The following is a 17,523-nucleotide window of genomic DNA, read 5'->3' as shown; positions in this document are numbered from 1 at the left end:
ACCAGAAAATAAGAGACTGACTTCGAAAACATTCTTATACGTCATTTGCTTTTTCATTCTGGAAATGCTATGCATTCTAACCTTAAGACACATTTGCATAGTCTTCTCAGGACAGGAAATAGTTATGACTCATTTATTCATTTAATGAGCATTTACTGAGCATCTACTATATGTCAGTCTCTACGCAAGAGGCTAGAGATACAAAGTTCCTATCCTTAAGAAGCTCTCTAATAAAGGGGAGAAATACTAAAAGAAGTAACACTCCCAGAAAGGGGTTGCCTTAAAACAATTCTTCAAGTCATACATTTGTTTTTTGTAGTTTTCTAATTTGTATCATACTCACTAATTAAAGATTTTTAAGTACCCACAACATAATGCCATAGAATTAGTGAAGAATTACTTTTTCTTGAGAACAACATATAAAGAGAGAGAAACACAATATTTTTAAATGTGAGCTTTAAAAATGTGTTAGCTTGCAAGTGTGTGTTAAACTATAAATAATTTAAAAAGAAAAGTGATTAAAGGCACAAAATCATACCTCCCAATGTTGAGGTATCGCCAACAGGAACTGGAGATGACAATTCAGGGCTAGGAAAAAAAAATGTTTAGAGTTAATAAATTGATAGAAATGTGAGGGTTTATTTGTTTTTGTTTTGTTTTTCCAAAAAGGAGTTCACTAGGAAGATGACAAGATGACATAGAAGGTAGAGGCTATGCATGCCTCCTCTAGTAACCACATCAAAATTATAACAAAACTACCGAGCACCCAGCATGCAGAGTCACCTGAGGTGTGGCTGAACAGAAGCCCTAGAACTAGGGACAAAAAATAACAGGTCACCTCAAAACAGTAGGAAGGGTGGAGATGCGAAGTGGCTTGGTACCATGATAGCGTGTGGCAATCAAGAATCAGGAGAGCTATCTTGTCTGCAGAGCCCACTCCCCGACCTAAGGAACAAGGGGTCCCCAGACCAGGATTCCGGTGCTGGGAAGAGAAGTCCCCACAACCTCTGGCTGTGAAAACCAGCAGAGGTTGTGGCTGAGATGGAGGGCCTACAGAAATTGGAAACCTTCCTCTTAAAGGGCCCATGCCTGGCCTCACTTGCTGACGGACTTGCTCACTCTGAGCTCCAGAGGCGCCAGGGACATACAGGGAGGCACTAAATTGCCAGACTTTAGGGAGAGGGCTGGGAGGAGTGGCTTTCTCCCAGACACAAGTGCAGACAGAAGCTATTGCTCTTTTGTTAAGCCCTCCCAGCTCCCAGCCTGCAGACACAGGAGCCGCCATATCAGAGTCACCATCAACCTGGATAACACAAGTTGCTGCATCCAGGGGATTCCTTGAGACACCACCTCACCCAACTTGTGGGCCCACCCAAGCCTCTTCCAGTGCTTTATTCCATACAAACGGGCTGTCTTTGCTCCTGCTGCAAACTTTCACAAAATTTCTCAAAGGCTCACAAAACCCACAGAAGCAGCATCTGGCCTTAGTGTGCCCCGTAACTCTTGCTGAGCAGCCCCAAGCCCCACACTAGTGACAGCCAGCCTTGGTTTCTGACTAAACCGCTTGAAACACCTATAATCCCAGCATGGGAGGCAGCCATATGTCAATTGCTTGGTGACTCTTACCAGGTGGCCCTGGAGGTACGCAGTCTGAAGTTGAACTTAGCCTGCAGCTGGACTCCTCCCAAGACTGTGCCACGGGGCCCCGTAGCACACCTACTACGTAAAGCCACTCTACGAAGACTGGGAGACTTAGGAAATCTACCTAATACATAGAAATAGACACAGGGAGGCAGGAAAAATGGGGAGACAAAGAAGCATGTCCCACATGAAGGAAAGAACAAAGCTCCAGAAAAAGAAGTCATCAAAATGGAGACAAGCAATGTACCAGATGCAGAGTTCAAAACACTGGTTATAAAGATGTTCAAGTAACTTATGGGGAGAGTGGATGAACTCAGTGAGAATTTTAACAAAAAGATAAATGAAGGTAGTTTAAGAAGCCTCTGGGTCAACATCAAGCATAACAACATTTGCATCGTAGCGGGTACCAGCAAGAGAAGAGAGAGAGGAAGGAGTTGAAAATCTATTTGAAGAAATAATGACAGAAAACTTCCCTAACCTAGTGAAGGAAATAGACATACAACCCCAGGAAGTTCAGAGTTCCAAAAAAGATGAATCCAAAGAGGCTCACGCCAAGATACATCATAATTAAAATGCCAAAGGTTAAATACAAAGAGAGAATCTTAAAAGCAACAGGAGAAAAGCAGTTAACTAACTACAAGGGAGCTCCCATAATACTGTAAGTTGATTTCTCAACAGAAACTTTGCAGATCAGAAGGGATTGGCAGGAAATAGTCAAAGTGCTCGACTGTCACATGTGACTGATGACTACCATATTAAACAGCACAGTGAGGGACACTTCCATCATTAGAAAGTTCTATTGAATAAGACTGTCTGAAAATCTAAACCATGAAATTAGGGACTTTGCCTGCCATATTCTTGCTGTATCTCCAGTCTAAGTAGTACCTGCTATTTAGTACCTGCTATTTACTAGGCATTAAATAGATATTTTTGGAGTGAATAAGTAAATACTATTGGCAAAGCAGTATAAAAGACATGGCATATAGTTGTGAAGAAAGCACCCATGGTCTATGAAAGTTGCATACTTATAGAAAATAGACACTAAAGAAATTATTATAAATGCAGTTAAGTACTACAGACTGAAAAATGTTGGCTGCTAAGAGGAACATATAAGCACAGATCTCATCTCATCTGAGAAATCATAGAAATCATAAAAGTGTTTTACATAAGAAAAATCAAGCCTAGAGAATGGGCCAGACTACTAGTGTAACTGTGTGCATACTTCATTTCTTTACGATAGCTTATGCTCTAATTCAAACAGGCTTTGCCTAGAATAATGGCACTGTGATTCGCTTGCTTTTTCTGCCCTTATCCTTCCACCTCTGCATTCCTACACCCTTAATCACTAAGCCTTAGGACATAAGGTTCCGGAAAATATCAAGTCTTTTAAGAATAAAGCCTCAGGTCTATGGATCCTGAGGACAATAAGTTTTCATTAAACTAAGGATAATATCTTGACTTTGGGTGTGTTTCAGCCCCAGGCCCGTCGAGGTGAAATAGCCCTACTGACCAGGGGACCAGACAGGATGACGTCATGGCTGATTCCAAAACCATATATGATAACTAATTACCCCAGCCCCATCCAGTCAGTACGCCCATGACACCAACTCCCTTAGTTTCCATGACTAAGGATGTTTCCCTATATAATCTATCCCATCAAGACAGGTTTTTGAGAGTAATAGCTGTCTGTGTCTCTGGGACTTGTAACTCTCTAAAATAAATCTTTACTTTCTTTGCTGCAAAACCTGTACATATCTCATTGACTAAGATGCACACAGGCAGATGGATCCCTTTGTTCCAGTAACACTTGTAGGCTTCGGGTCGCCCAGCTATCCTTTAACCATGCCACCCTGCCACTGCAAGCAGAGATCAAAAAGCACTCTGAGAAAGTCCCTGCTCTGAAGGAAGGAAAGTGGGTTTCTGCAAGTCCAACTTTCCATATACTCCAAAAATATACATTTTAAATTATAGTAATTTGGGGAAGTTTTAGAACTTTAAAGTTTATATGCATGTTCTAAGGGGAAAGGGCTGTTTATTACCCTTTTACAAAGGAGCTGGATGGTGATTACGCCAATTTTCAACTCATAGCAATTGAAAACTTTTTTCAACTTCACACAAGTCAGCTTCCTAAAGTGATTCATTCATAGTCAAAAATGTCTCCCTCACAGACCTGCCAATGTGCCAGGTAAGTCCCAGCTTTAGAATCATTCCTTCAGATTGCCCTTCTGCTCTAAATTAGGTCATTGGGTGGGGCAGGGTGGTACTCAAGCCACGAGTAAACATGGCACACCCCTCGAGCATCAATTTTAATGTTTTTTTAAAAATGGCTGTATTATGGATAGACTATAAAATTTAAATGAATATTAAGATAAAATATGATAACTCAAAGACATTTCATGCCTGGAACTGGAGTGGAGTGGGAGAGTCAGCTAGGGCTATTTTCCATGAATCCCAAGGCTTTGGTAAAAAATTTGAGAAACGTAATCTTACCATAAAGATTCTTCTGGTTTTAAAAAATACTATCTAGAAAGAATAACATATTAAACCATTACAATAAATCACTACTGGTTATTTATATTACATTTATAGAAAATTGCTTATTAAGTGAGCTGTTATGTAGAACAGGGATCCACAATCCCCAGGCTGTGGACCAGTTACCAGTCCGTGGCCTGTTAGGAACAGGGCCTCACAGCAGGAGGTGAGCGGCAGGTGAGTGAGCGAAGCCTCATCTGTAGTTGCAGCCACTCCCCAGTGCTAGCATCACAGCCTCAACTCCACCTCGGCTCATCGGGCATTAGATTCTCACAGGAGCACCAGTCCCTGGTGCCCAAAAGGTTGAGGACACTGAACTCTAGAAGAACCTAAGGGGATATGACTTCTGCATAAGTCATTATAATGTGTGATACAGAGGAAGACCTGGGTGATAAGGAAGCATCAAGAGGCTTCTTGGGTTGCAGGAGTGCAGATTTTTTTAAAAATAGGATTCAGAGGTATTTGAGACAGATGTTTACATCATCAGGCCTGAACAGGGTCTATCAATTGCTCACAAGGCAGAACCTCTTCCCAACACTATTGCTTAATAAATGAAAAAATGAGGCCCAAATGGGTAAAGCCATTTTCCTCGGGTCATACAATAATTCAATATGACCCAAGGGCATACCTAAAATTCCTAACTGTATCCACTTCCTTTTTCAATAATAACAATAAGAATGATTACAACTAAATTTACCAACTCCTTGTTCAATGATAAGGAGTTTATCTTAATTAACTCACAACAATCTTTAAGAGGAAGATACTGTTACCCTGTTTATAGAGATAAGTTAATAAATGCTAGAAGTGGAGGAGCTGTGATGTAAAACAGGTCCATTTGATTTCAGAAATCTCACTCCTAACCATCTTAATTCCTTACAACATGGCCTTTACGTGACCCATATTATCAGAAGGGCAAGATGGCTTCAGCTTATCTTAACAATAGTAGCCTACACGAATTAAACCACCAAAAGTCAAAATGCATAAAGTCCCAGAAAGAGGATGGGAAACCCAGCCACAGTTGGAGAGCTATGGAGTGCAACAGGTATGAAGAGCAAAGTGGACAAAGTAAGACAAAGTGGCCAAAGCACAACACAGAAACTAGAAGAAGAAGTTGAGATGACAACAGAGAGACCAGACCTCACCTGGAGTTGGTCAAACTTGTCCTCCACATCAAAATCAAACTTAAGCTAATTTTCTAAGTAAGCAATCAGAATGGAGTTTGCTTACTTCAATAAAAGTAGATTTCACTTACTGAATTCAAAATAACATTTTTTTAATAATGGTAAGTAGGCAACTCTCAGTAATTCAAATCGCTTGCCTAACACTCCAACACTTAATTCCTCATCCTCCCAACTCTCCTTTCAAAAGACAGTTAAGAATACTCAACAACAAGAATCCTTTCATATGTTCTCATTAGGTAGCCCTCCTGCAGAGATCCCCTAAACCATCACTCAGACAAAACTAGACTGTCACTCAGACAAAACTAGAACACAGAGTTGTGTTGAATTTGGACACAGAAATGCCACTTCATTTCTGAGCCAAACCACAAATCTGAAGTTGTTCAGCTATGACCTTTAGCTTAATACCAGCAGCAAACAACCCCCTATGGTCTCATTTCCCCAACTCGTCTAACGCATAATTTATTTCTCATAGCCGTTGCCTAATCATGTCAGTGGAATTCAAGGGGGATTGTGTCAAAAAATATCATAGCCTCATAAAATATAAGTTTTAAAATACAGTAAAACAAGATGAGCATAATTTCCTATCTGGATTACTACTTCCCTTGACAATATTTTATACTTTGCTTTGCTTTTGAATCTGTTAACTGTAATCAGCACATGACAACAAAAGAACTCAAGACATGAACCAGGAATCCTGGGTGCTAGTCCCAGATGTATCATTAACTTTGTATGTGACTTGGGAAAATATTCCAATTACTCTGGGCCTCAAGAACTTTATCACCAAAACAAGAACACCTCCCCACCCTACCTATTTCATGAAAGTATTGATGAAAATTAAATAAAATATGTGCAGAAGCATTATGAAAAGTATTAAATGTTAAATAAATATAGGAGAAGGCACAGGTTAATGAAGCAGTGGCATGTGTCATCCCACAAAGAATAAAACATTTGCTTAAAAAAATGTATGTTTGGCTTTGTGTTCTATGATAGGTATCCTCAACTATAAATGTAAGTTAATAGAGGTACCAAAAAAAATCCCAAAGCACAGTCTTTACACTGAGACTATCACCAGAGACCTGGTTGTAGACTTGGATGATTGAGCAGAAATTCAGTTATTCACTTAATATTTAGTAAGCACATATGCTAAGCCAAGACTTGTATTGGTTATTGAGGATACAATAGTAAGACCAGATAGCAGGGCTTTAAGCAGTCACTGGAGCTAAGTGGAGATGCTTTCAAAACATATGGCTGCAATGGAGACAAGTGCTGGAGGAGGGCTTTTTGTAAAATAGGTAATATGGAAGAGACTCCAGCATGCTTAACTGCTAATGGGAACAAGTTAGTACTGGGACAAGTTGAAGAGTCAGAAGAAAGAGAGAAACAATGACAGGCAGAGATTTCTAAGGGGTAGGATGGGATGTGAGGTCCTGAGTAAGGTGGAAAATGCTATCTTTTAAAGAGACTTGGCAGATGACAATAGGGGACGCTTAAAACAGCACATAGCAGAATATTTGGTGCAAGCCATATATCAGCACATGGATTAGAGTTGACATAAAAGCAGCAATTTAAATTATAGGAAAGAATTGTGATAGACAGCATAGTGGCCTCCACATCCTAATTGCCAGAGTTTGTGAATATGTTATTCACATGGGGAATTAAGGTTGCTAATCAACTGGCTTTAAAGTAGGGAGCATATCCTGGTTTATCCAGGTGAAGAGAAAGGTAGAAGACTATCAGAGTGATGGAAGGTGAGGAAGCCTCGACAAGCCATTGCCGGCTTTGAAGATGGAAGGGGGTCATGAGCTAACTAGTGAGGTCGACCTCTAGAAGCTGGAAAAGGCAAGAAAAGAGGTTTCCCCTAGAGGCTCCAGAAAGGAACGCAGGCCTGCCAACACCTTGAGCCTCATTTCAGACTTTTGGACTATGGTACAATCAGATGAATTTGTGTTGTTTTATGCTATCAAAATTTGTGGTAATTTGTTACATTAGCAATAGAAAACTAACACGAGTCTTTTAACAAGGAGAATATGGGAATAATCTCAAAAACTCATCAAAATAAATCTGAATCATAAAAAAAGCAGACAAGTGATAGGCAAATTAAGGGTTTTAAGAGTTCACTGTGGTACTCAAGTTAAAGAAAGATGGGCTTAGTGAATTCTTACACCACTCCTATGGGTTCCCTCCCAGTGTTGCCTGACTCTAGGTAACCCAATTTCAGCAACTACCACAGTTGAGAGTTTTCATCCAACCCCAACCTGATATGCTCTAGTTTCATGGGACAGATACTAACTTTAAATTCTCAAAATGCAGTTCTATTTATATATATATTTATTTATATATTTTTATATATATTTTTATATATCATATAACATATAGTCATTTGTACCTGGTGTCCTTCACTTAGCATAATGCTTTTGAGGGTCACAGTGTTGTTAGCCCATTATCAGTCATATACCTTGTATATGTCAGTATATATTTTAACTGTTGAAGAGTATCCCTTTTTATGATAAAATTTAGTTATATTTTAGTTCATGTGTATTGTTATTTTTATACATGCCTTATTTTCTAAGGATAGTGAACAATATTTTGAGTCCCCTCTTCTACCTTATACAAATAGTGCCTTATCAATAAAAGTGTGATACTCGGTTCTGCAATGATGCTTATTTGTCAATGTATTCCAATGTAATTAATATATTAGGAAACAACTGAGCGTAATGCAAATTTCTCCTTCATATATACACAGCTTCACCGCAAGAAACACTGAGGAATGGAGAAAATGGTATCCAGTTGAAGTAAGTCACATAGGAATACACAAAACACACATGTGTACTATACCCCAAGCACCTTCCAGCTACCTCAGTTCACTCCAGGTGTTATGAGCCACACACATCCTCCTATGGTGCTAACAGCTTCCAGTCCTACTTCAGATAATCCTCCTTCCATCACTTTACAAAAACTCACAAGCTGCAATCTTTACAATGTCCATTTCCACAGGAAAACTTCAGGGCTTTTTCCAGGTCAGCACCATATTTATTTCATATTTATGTATTTCTTAATCACATAAGATGTGTAAAATGGGCTACCATGAGGATTACTGGCACTGATAGGACTCACCAGAATATTTAGTCCACCATCTCTGACTGCAATGGCAATCATGAGGAAACTCCAAGCTCTGCCTCTCAGTGGCGAAGAGCCCACACTCAAGAAACCACATGGTCTCACATCTAAGTAGGTGCTCAGTCCTAGACCTCAGCATAGACTCAGTGGTAACATGGGCTGTATGGATAAGTGAGACCACAAAGAGTCCTACTTCCCTCCTTTTACTCATGTTTGATTTGAAACATACACATACCACATTACCACCCACATGCATACCCCAACTATGCTTTTGCCTGGACTCTGCAACCCAGAGTGACTCTCTGAACACTGACCCACCAACAAGGTTTTTCAATCTGTCCTTCCCTCTAATCTGAGACAATTTCTGGGTTCCAACTTGGATTATATGCTCTGGTAGTATGTTGCTAAAAAATCACCCATTTGTTGGTATAATCTAGATATTCTGAATATGGATAGAATTAGAAATCTTTAGCCCCTGTAGGTTCAAAATCCCTCACCTTTCATGATCTGATTTGCCCTGCTACTTCTCAGGAGCCAGAAACGACCTTAATTCTAAGCCTAGAGTCCAATGAAGTCAAGACTCATAACACTGGAGGTTCATCAGGGTTGTGCTGCTCCTATACTTCAAGATCATCATCATCATTCCTCAGTAAAGTGATGCACACCATCAACTATCATTTAATGAACTATCCTCTATTAAGGTGTACCATTTCTGAGCAATTTTATCATTACCCATAAGCCTCAACTACAGTAGATCTATCTATTTTTTCCCCAAGAGTGAGGCACAAGTCTGCCTCCCAGTAAGGTCAGACAGTAAACAAGCATAGTGGCAGTGGTGGGGATCTGGAAAGAAGTGGCCTCATGATGAGGAAAAGAATTTGGGACTAACTCACAGATCTGGTCATTGCAGGAAATGGCAAGAAATTAGAAAGGGACCACTTAATTTGGGGTGAGCCTGGTAGTAGGTATGATACATCTCTGTTACCAAACATGAATTAGGGGAAAACAGACACTCACCTGCTTACAGTTTCCTTTGTGTATGCCAGTTTCTAAGGAAAACAAAAATTTTAAAAAATGACTACATGAGTTAACAACAGTTAATAAGCTATAAATAAAACTTATTGCATAGAGAACACTAATGCCCTAACATTATAGAATCTGTTATTATTCTGTATGGTTAGACAAATAGTTAAAGCAAGGTACTAATGATGCCAAGTTTGTTTTGGACTGTGAGAACATCCCTACACTCAGTCTGGTTATGTGCCCCCAAATTCCTATGCTTCTCTTTTAATTGCATAGATCAACATACTTTACCTGCTAATCATTCCAAACAGTCTACAAGTTAGAGATTGGCAGAGCTTTACATTAACCCTCCATGGACTTAGAATCAGAGTATTTTATGATCTAACATACTTCTAGAAACTCACATCTGCTTCTCCAGAATTCAGAAAAAAAAGAAAAATTTTAGCAATTATTGGATTATCCCTCTGGGGCATTCCAAGGCAAATTGTCCCCAAGTTTCCTCTAAATTAGTGGTTTTATTTTGAGACCAATATGTTAAAAAGAACACTAACTTGGAGTTAGAACATCTAGTTTCAAGTCTCATTTTCTCTCACTTAGCTATAGAGGCAAACCCCCAAATCTCTGTGTTAGGCCTTAACTTCCTCATCTGTAAAACAAAGAGACTATTCTAACTCTCATGATACTTATAACTCACTGCTCTTCTTACTCTACAGACTGTCCTAGAATAACCTCAGCCACTCTCATGGTCTTAATTATCATAAGGCTGATGATTCCAGAAGTTATATTTACAACCCAGACCATTCCTTGTCTTCATAACTAAGTATCAAGCAATTCACATTTCACAAATGGCTCAAATCAATACATTCTCCTTGCACCACCATCTACAAAGTTGCTTCCCTGCCTGAGTTCTAAGTCTTAGTCATCCAAGCTAAAAACTGGGAGGTTTCCTGGGCCATTCCTTCATCCTATACCACTCCCATCAATCCATAACTAATCTAAACATGATTAGCGTTTCCCACTTATGTCTCTTACGCTCCCTTCCCCTACCTCATGATCTAGTTATGATCCTCATCCCCTCGGGCTTGCAGTACTGAAGCAGCATCCAATCTGGTCTCTCTGCTCAAGTCTTGTCCCCTCTAATTCACCCTATGTTTTATGGAAACCTAGTGACCTTTTAATTTCCCCCAGCTTTATTGAAATATAACACATAATTAGTTGTTCATATTTACATTGTACACTTCAATACGTTTTTTAAATTATAGTTGGCACACAATATTAGTTTCAGTTGTACAGCATACAGATTAGATATCAAGTGATCACCACACTAAATCTAGTACTCTTCTTCCCCTTACGTATTTTTTACAACATTACTATTTTCCTTATGGTACACCTAATATCTCTATGACTCTTTTGTAACTAAACATTTGTATTTCTCAATCCCTTTGCCCTTTTTCACTGTTCCCCACATTTTCCCCCTATCTAGTAGCCCTCAAAATATTCTCTGTATCTATGAGTTTGTTTCCATTTTTGTTGTTGTTATTTTGTTCTTTAGATTCCATATGTATGTGAAATCATATGGTATTTGTCTTTCTCTAACTGACTTCATTCAGCGCAATGTCCTCCAGGTCCATCAAGGCAATATCTTTTTCCATCGTTCCTCTTAGTCCATGTGTGTTTTTTAAACTGAAGTGAGTCTCTTGTAGGCAGCATACATTCTTATCCATTCAGCCACTCTATCTTTTGGGTAGAGTACTTAATTGTTTTCCATTTGAGGTACTTGTGGTTAGGAATGTAGTTATTACCATTTTATTTCATGTTTTTTCTTCTTAAAGAAGTCCCTCCAACAATTCCTGTAATATGGCTTGGTGTTAATGAATTTCTTTAACTTATTTTTATCTGGGAAGATCTTTATCCATCTTTAACTCTAAATGATAGGTTTGCTGGAAAGAGTATTCCTGGTTGCAGATCCTGGGTTTTTATCACTTTGAATATTTTGTGCTGAGCCCTTCTGTCTTGCAAAGTCTCTTTTGAGAAATCAACTGCCAGTCTCATAGGTGCTCCCTTGTAGGTAACTAACTGCTTTTCTCCTGCTACTTTTAATATTCTCTTTGTATTTAACCTTTAGCATTTTAATTACGATGTGTCTTGTATGGGTCTCTTTGGATCCCTCTTTCTTGGGACTCTCTGAGCTTCCTGGGTTGTATATCTATTTCCTTCACCGAGTTAGGGAAGTTTTTCATCATTATTTCTTCAAATAGCTTTACAACTTCTTGTTCTCCTTCTTTTTCAGTTACTCCTATGACATGGATATTTTTACATTTAATTATGTCCCATAGGCTTTTAAATTATTATTATAGTCTTGGCTTCCTTTTACTTGCCATTCTGAGTGAGTGTCCTTGGCTTCCTCTTCCTCTATATCAGTGGTTGATCCTCTTCTTCATCCACTCTGTTGATTTCCTCTAATACACTCTCCATCTCAGATAATGTGTTCATCATTTCTAATTGGTTCCCTTTTATAATTTCCATTTCCATTTTCATGTTTTTTTTATCTCTTTGTTAAAGTTCTCACTGAGTTCATCTACACTTCCCATAAGTTCATTAAGCATATTTATATCCAGTGTTTTGAACTCTGAATCTGTTAGATTGCTTGACTCCATTATGCTTGGATCTCTGTTCTGTTCTCCCACATGGTTTCTGCCTCTTTGTCTTCTCATTTTGGCTTCCTTTCTGTGTCCGTTTCTCAGCTATGGTGGCACTGTGTCTGCACAGTGGGTGGGGGTTGGGCTCAACACAGGAACAATGAATACCCCTGGCACTTCTTCCAGGAGAAAGCATCTCCTCTGGCTCTCACTCCAACAAATCAACATCCCCCATTTAAGTCTCTGGTACCACCTCCTGCCCCCGCCCCCAAGCAGCCAGCCTGGTGCTGGTGCTCAGAGTGAGCAAGTCCATCACTGCAAAAGTCCAGTTGCAGACACGACCCCTTTAAGAGGTGTCTGCATCTGTGATAGCTTCTGTCCCATTCAGCCGCTGGGAACCAGGCAGCCTCAAGTCTTCGTCAACTCCTAACTTCCACCGTTGCAGCATGATTTCTTATTTTTCTCTCTAGTTGCAGAACTTCTGTTCATCCAGACCCCACGCGACTATGCTTGCTGTTTGCTCCATCACAGCTTTGATTTGGCCACAAGAGTAGATGAATAAAGCCACTATCATCTGTCGCTCTGCCCAGTCTCAAAATCTAGTGACCTTTTTAAAATGAAAAACTATCAGATTAGCCCCTGTGACTCATCTACTTACAATCCTTCAATGGTTTCCTATTATGCAGAGTTGTTAAATACAAACTTGTTAAGTTTTCCACTTTTCCAGTCTGGTATCCTGTCACTGCTGGTATTGTGGCCCAAGTCATTCCCTACAAACACTTGATTTACATTGTCCCCTCTGCTTGAAAGTCCATTCCAAACTACTCCTCATTTAGCTAATTAGTACTTGTTATTTAAGACCCAATCCAGGTAACACATTTACTCCCTTTATATGCATGTTCTACTAAGTATTTATTGAAAGTATATTTCCTATGCCTTTAAATCTAAACTTATGAAAATTTCCAGTTATGAGACATTTTCCAATGTAACATCACAAGATGCTATTGTTTTGGTAATACTAACTTTACATCATATTATTTTCTGCTCTATCAGTTGATCCTATGCCATGAACTCAACTCATATGGATAACACTGATAAATGCATGTGTTTCTTTTTTCATCTTTTTTCATATTAGTCACTGCAATGTGTAAAATTGATAATGATTGAGAAAGGAGGCCCAATGGTATAGGAGAAACATGGATTTTGGAATATTGAACTAATTCTGGAGTTAAGCTCCAACCCATCTGTTTTTGTGATCTAGGATAAGACTGTAATAACTCTGATGCTTAATGTACTTATCTATAAAATGGGGACATTACTTCTTCCTTGTAGAGTTACCGTTTATTAGATATGTATAATGTTTTTAATACATGGCGTGGTATAGGGCCTGAATAAATGGTAGCTATTCTCATAATCATTAATACTGACCAGTTAAAAAAATGTAACGGAAGAAAAATATGTGCAATATCTTTGCTTAAAATGTGAGGTATCATGATCAAAAGTTGAGTTCATTTTAAAACACACAAATACCTGCACACCTTCAAAATGTTTATAACCCTGCAAAAAAATCCACCCATGTTTATATCAGATCATCCATCTCTCCCCAGCTTGCCTCCACTTAATGAGATCATCCCCCTATAGGACCAAATGGTAAAAGAAATTAATAGCATTCCTCTGCTAGATATAAATAATAGTAGAAAAATAAGATAACATTGTATTACTTTAATATCTACTAATTTTATTAGACCCAAATAAAAGTAGCTCAGAGTTATGCCATCAATAACTCTTTCCTCATTCTAAGGTACATAATACTTAAAACCAGTATTTGAAAATGATATTTTTAAAATTATAAATTGCAGCAAGTAGGAAAAAGACAGTGTAGGTATTGCTGATATTTTGTTATTTCAACAAATATTTACTGCAAATTTTTCTTTACCTCGGGAATGAAAAATAAACAAATAATTACATAATCCTTGCCCTTTAGGTCATAGTCTACTAGAGAAATTAGTCACATTATCATTATTGTTTTTATTAAATTCATTTGGGTGACACTGGTTAATAATGTTATATGAGTTTCAAGTGTACAATAACACATCATATGTATATTGCATTCTGTGTTCACCTATCATTATTATTAATAATAATAAAATGTAAGAAGTAAGACCTTAAAGAATGAATAAAGAATTATGGGAGCTAACTTTGCTACCCTGGCGATTGGTTCCTCACAAGGGAAGTTACATCAGAGCTGAGAAGAGATGGACAGGGAGATACAATGTGCATAATTCATGATGAACAATTTGTCACATATATCTAAACGGTTTTGTCACGAATTCATGAATGTTCCGTGAAAAGGAGAAGGTGGGGAGATAATTTTTCTATGTGCATGCTTACTTATCTTTAGCTAAGAATAAACTAATGACTAAAGCAAGGAAAACAAGTAAGCAAATTCATTAATTGAAATCACATTTATACTTTACTAAACACTTATTCAATGAACTATATCCTCTATCTTGATTAGAGTCATTGATATCCAATCTGAATTGGTAATATGTAAAACTTTAGCAAAAATATTTGACCCTCACAGATTTATATTCTTAGCCTAAATCTTTGCTGAGTACTATGTCTAAACATTTACATTTATAAACGAGGCTGAGGCTCTTACTGAATTAACCACGTTTATTATAATGGCCAGAGCTAGGGATACAAAGACTAGGCCACGTCCTCTGGCTGCTCACTCAAACAGCCTAATTCAACAAAAAACAGTAATGAGGGGATCGCCCCTTGTTCTTTCTTCCTTTAGGCTCTAGCTGCATATAAACACTCCTGCAAAAATCCAGCAATTCTTTCTCTTGTTACTGAACTTACCTTCATAATTAAGCTTCTATGTTCCACAGACTGACTAAAATTTGTGCCCATTTCAAATATAGTTGTGATTCCATCCTCACACAAATTCATCCAGTAACGATACTCCTCGCGCGCAGGAAGTCGATCCCAAAAAGTCCTGAAGGCTTCCCAGACAGCTTCTTGACACACTGAAAAACAGAGAGGTACTTTTATGAAAAGTTAACACACTTGGGTTCTCGCAATGATCATGGGCCTATTTATTCAGATTCCCGAGACACTCCTGCCCACAGTATTCATTCCGGAGGAACATGAGAATGATTCTCAGTCAAAGCTCTTCTGTTTCTGTATGACCTGCTTCAACTTTTCAGATCTGTAGAGAATTTTTACTCCCAACTCCTTGCCCTTGCAAAGGGGATTGAGTCAACTCCTAATAGGCAGGAGTTTTTTTCCCATCTCTTAAAATAAAATCCATGTCTATGTTTTACAAAAGTGTAGCTGATGTTGAGCATATTCTAGCTGGTAAATGGATAAACAAACTGTAACACACATCCATATCATGACATATTTTTCAGCAATGAAAAGAAATGACCTTCCAAGGCATGAAAAGACATGGAGAAGACTTAAATGCATATTGCTAATTGAAAGGAGACAATCGGAAAAAACTACACATTGTATGATTTCAACTATATGACATCTGGTAAAGGCAGAACTATGAAAATCATAAAAAATCACCGGTAGCCAGGGGTTGGGGGTAGGGAGAAATGAAGAGATGGAGCATAGTAGATTTTTGGAGCAGCAAAATTACTCTATATAATAGTGTAATAGTGAATACATATCTTTATATCTTTATCAAAATCCACAGAATGCAAAACACAAAGAGTGAACCCTAATGTAAATTATGAACTTTAGGTAAGAATAATGTGCCACTACTGACTAATCGAATGTAACAAATATGATACACTAATGCAGAATGTTAATAATAGTGGGGGATAGTGGCAGTATAGGGAATTCTCTGGACCTTCTGCTCAATGTTTCTGTAAACCTAAAACTTCCCTAAAAAATAAAATTAATTTTAAAAAATTGAAAATTAAAAAACAGAAAACGACATTGAGGAGAAATATATGACTGTATTAAAACAAAAACTAATTCAATCTATCTAAGTTATTCCATAGCATTAAATCTGAAAGGATGCTAAACGGGCTACCTGCACATTTTGTGTAGCACTGTGTCTTGCTATACTGTAACCATTTCACCAGCCAGGAGCAGGACACTATGAATGATAGATTAGAATGGGAGAGAAGAGGAGAGGGATAAGGGAGAAAGAAGGATATAAATAGAGATCAAGGAAATTATTTTTCATCTCAAGAAGATTGACAGAGTCAGAAGATCTAAACTCTAGCCTTAGATTAGATCAGAGGGCAGAGCCCTCAAGAATGGGATAAAAGAGAGCTCCTTTGCTTCTTTCACCATGTGAGGACACAGTGAGAAGCTGCATTTTAGGAAGTTGGGCCCTCACCAAACTCTTGAACTGTGAGAAATAAATTTGTTCTTTATAAGCTAAAAAAATAAATAAATAAACTCTAAATAAACTCTAGCCTTAGCTTCACCACGTACTAGCTCTATAACTGTGGGTAACTTATGTAGCCATTCACTTCCATGTATTCTCTCTTTTTTAATGGTATGAGGAATTACTGCCTTACCTTATTTGTGAAAGTAATTTATAAACTGCATAGTGCTACACGAATATCAGGTGTTATTATCATATTGGATTTGGGTTGTCTGACAGTGTTTGATGGACGAGGACAGTGTGAGCCAATTATCAACTCAAGCTTTAACAGAGAGTGAAATATGTGAGTATAAAAGGTTTCTCTACCAAATGATTTTTCAAGGTTTAACCGAACCTCGGTTTGCAAACTTATTTTCTCTTTCTGTGAACTAACTGCATCTTTCTTTCTTTATTACTGCTCTTTAAAACTTCTGATCTTACAACATACAGGACAGTCCAGCCCAGACTAATTGAGGCAAATTCACAGTTCTTTCCATCTTAAAACTTCTAAACAAAAGTTTAGTAAATACCAGAAAACGATACAAAGGTGAAAGTCAGGATTGCTAAACAAAAGCAAAAAAGTGAATGCCTATAAGGTCTAGTTATAAAATGAGGTGATTCAGAGAAAATATAAAAAAAAATTGCAAGACCAAGTAACTATATATCTGTAAAGAAAAGATAAATCTCAATAACTTATTTACAATATACACAGAAATAATTTAAAATGTGAAATCTAATACTATGAAGGTCCTGAAAGAAAACACAGAAGAATATCTACATGCTTTGAGGATAGGCAAAGATTTCATAGACAGGACACACACAAAAAAGAAAGGACACATTTTTTAAGAGAAAAAAAAGAAATTAGAATTCATCAAAACTAAAAACTTCTGCTCATCAAAGACACTATAAATAAAAATGAGAAAGCAAGCCATATGTCTGACAGAAAATATTCAAAATTCATATATCTGACACAGAACTGATTTTTAGGATATTCATAAAA

General features: G+C 37.9%; 1 protein-coding gene across 1 annotated transcript in view; it reads right to left on the bottom strand.

Moving 5' to 3' along the window:
* IMPG2 (interphotoreceptor matrix proteoglycan 2) overlaps window positions 1–17,523 on the bottom strand; it is an 82,413-nt gene that overhangs the window by 46,125 nt on the left and 18,765 nt on the right. The window contains exons 3-5 of the mRNA XM_036218996.1: window positions 14,999–15,165; window positions 9,489–9,520; window positions 539–588 (exon numbers count right to left, since the gene is read on the bottom strand). Of these exons, the coding sequence (XP_036074889.1) occupies window positions 539–588; window positions 9,489–9,520; window positions 14,999–15,165 (249 nt within the window). The remainder of the gene's footprint in view (window positions 1–538; window positions 589–9,488; window positions 9,521–14,998; window positions 15,166–17,523) is intronic.

Source organism: Rousettus aegyptiacus, unplaced genomic scaffold (genome assembly GCF_014176215.1).
Source record: "Rousettus aegyptiacus isolate mRouAeg1 unplaced genomic scaffold, mRouAeg1.p scaffold_m13_p_4, whole genome shotgun sequence".
NCBI lineage: Eukaryota > Metazoa > Chordata > Mammalia > Chiroptera > Pteropodidae > Rousettus > Rousettus aegyptiacus.
The sequence above is the reverse complement of the archived record's forward strand: the minus strand, read 5'-3'. Positions and strand labels throughout refer to the sequence as shown.